The sequence below is a fragment of the Alexandromys fortis genome, unplaced genomic scaffold (assembly GCF_014885135.2).
Source record: "Alexandromys fortis isolate MF-2015 unplaced genomic scaffold, M_Fortis_MF-2015_v1.1 scaffold_438, whole genome shotgun sequence".
In the NCBI taxonomy this organism is placed as follows: domain Eukaryota; kingdom Metazoa; phylum Chordata; class Mammalia; order Rodentia; family Cricetidae; genus Alexandromys; species Alexandromys fortis.
The window spans coordinates 65724-66719 of record NW_026068346.1 but is presented as its reverse complement, the minus strand read 5'-3'; the positions used below and the strand labels follow the sequence as shown (position 1 = coordinate 66719).

At 41.0% G+C, this 996-nt stretch overlaps 1 protein-coding gene across 1 annotated transcript in view; it reads left to right on the top strand.

The window, feature by feature from the left end:
• LOC126495331 (cytochrome P450 3A11-like) overlaps positions 1-583 on the top strand; it is a 35480-nt gene extending 34897 nt beyond the window's left edge. Inside the window, 1 exon segment of the mRNA XM_050132920.1 lies at positions 23-583. Coding sequence (XP_049988877.1) covers positions 23-106 — 84 coding nt within the window. The 3' untranslated portion in view covers positions 107-583.
• The last annotated feature ends 413 nt before the right edge of the window (positions 584-996 follow it).

Here is a 996-nt window from a genome sequence, read left to right as displayed (position 1 = left end):
TTTTTTTTTTACGTTATTGCAGATACCTCTGAAATTAAGCCGGACACCACTGCTTCAACCAGAAAAACCCGTTGTTCTAAAGGTTGTGCCACGGGATGCATCATAATGGAAGCATGATTTTCCATCAAGTGGTTCTGTTGTGTTCTTCAAGAAGCTGAAACCTAAGAGCATTGGAAACTTTAGTTGACTTCATGAATAAAACCCAGGAGAAGATAGGGTTTAGCTGAGTGGCCGTGAGGGGTCATTATGAGCTTTCATGCATCCATTGAGCTCTCTCAGTGTCAATACTCGGTGTAAAGAAAATGACTAAGTCAATGACAGATGAGTAATTAATCTTCTCTGGTCATCATGCTACCACCTCAATCCACATCTGGTTGCCTCCATCTGTTGTTTTGAACCCTTTTGAGAGTAACCTTGCCTCTGCAATTTGATCAATAATACATTTTTATGAAAATGTGAAGCATTGTGACATCTCTTATTATAAAATTGATACCATATGCTTTAGTTGCAATATTCTACAATAAACGTTACACTGAAAATATAAACATCTCTTTTAGAAAATAAAATCATTTGTTTATTTGCATCCTGGCCAGTTTCTTCTCCCTCCTCTCCTCCCAATCCTTTCCCCCAATACCCTGATCTGTTCCCATTCCCCCATCTACTCCTCCTCCATTTCCGTTTTGGAAAGGTCAGGTCTCCCATGAGAATTGTGAATAAAACAAAGGCTATCAAGTTGTAGTAAGACTAAGTACCTCCCGTGTATTAGGACTGGGCTGAATGAGGAGTAGAGTTCCAAAAGTCAGTAGAAGAATCAAGACAGCCCCTGCTTCTGATGTTAAGAGTTCCACAAGAGGACCAAACTACATAGCTCCAACATACATGCTGAGTGCCTAGGTCAATCCCATGCAGGCTACCTGGTTCTCAGTCAGTCTCTGTGTGCTCCTATGAGGCCAAGTTAGCTGATTCTATGAGTTTTATTGTGGTGCCCTTGACTCC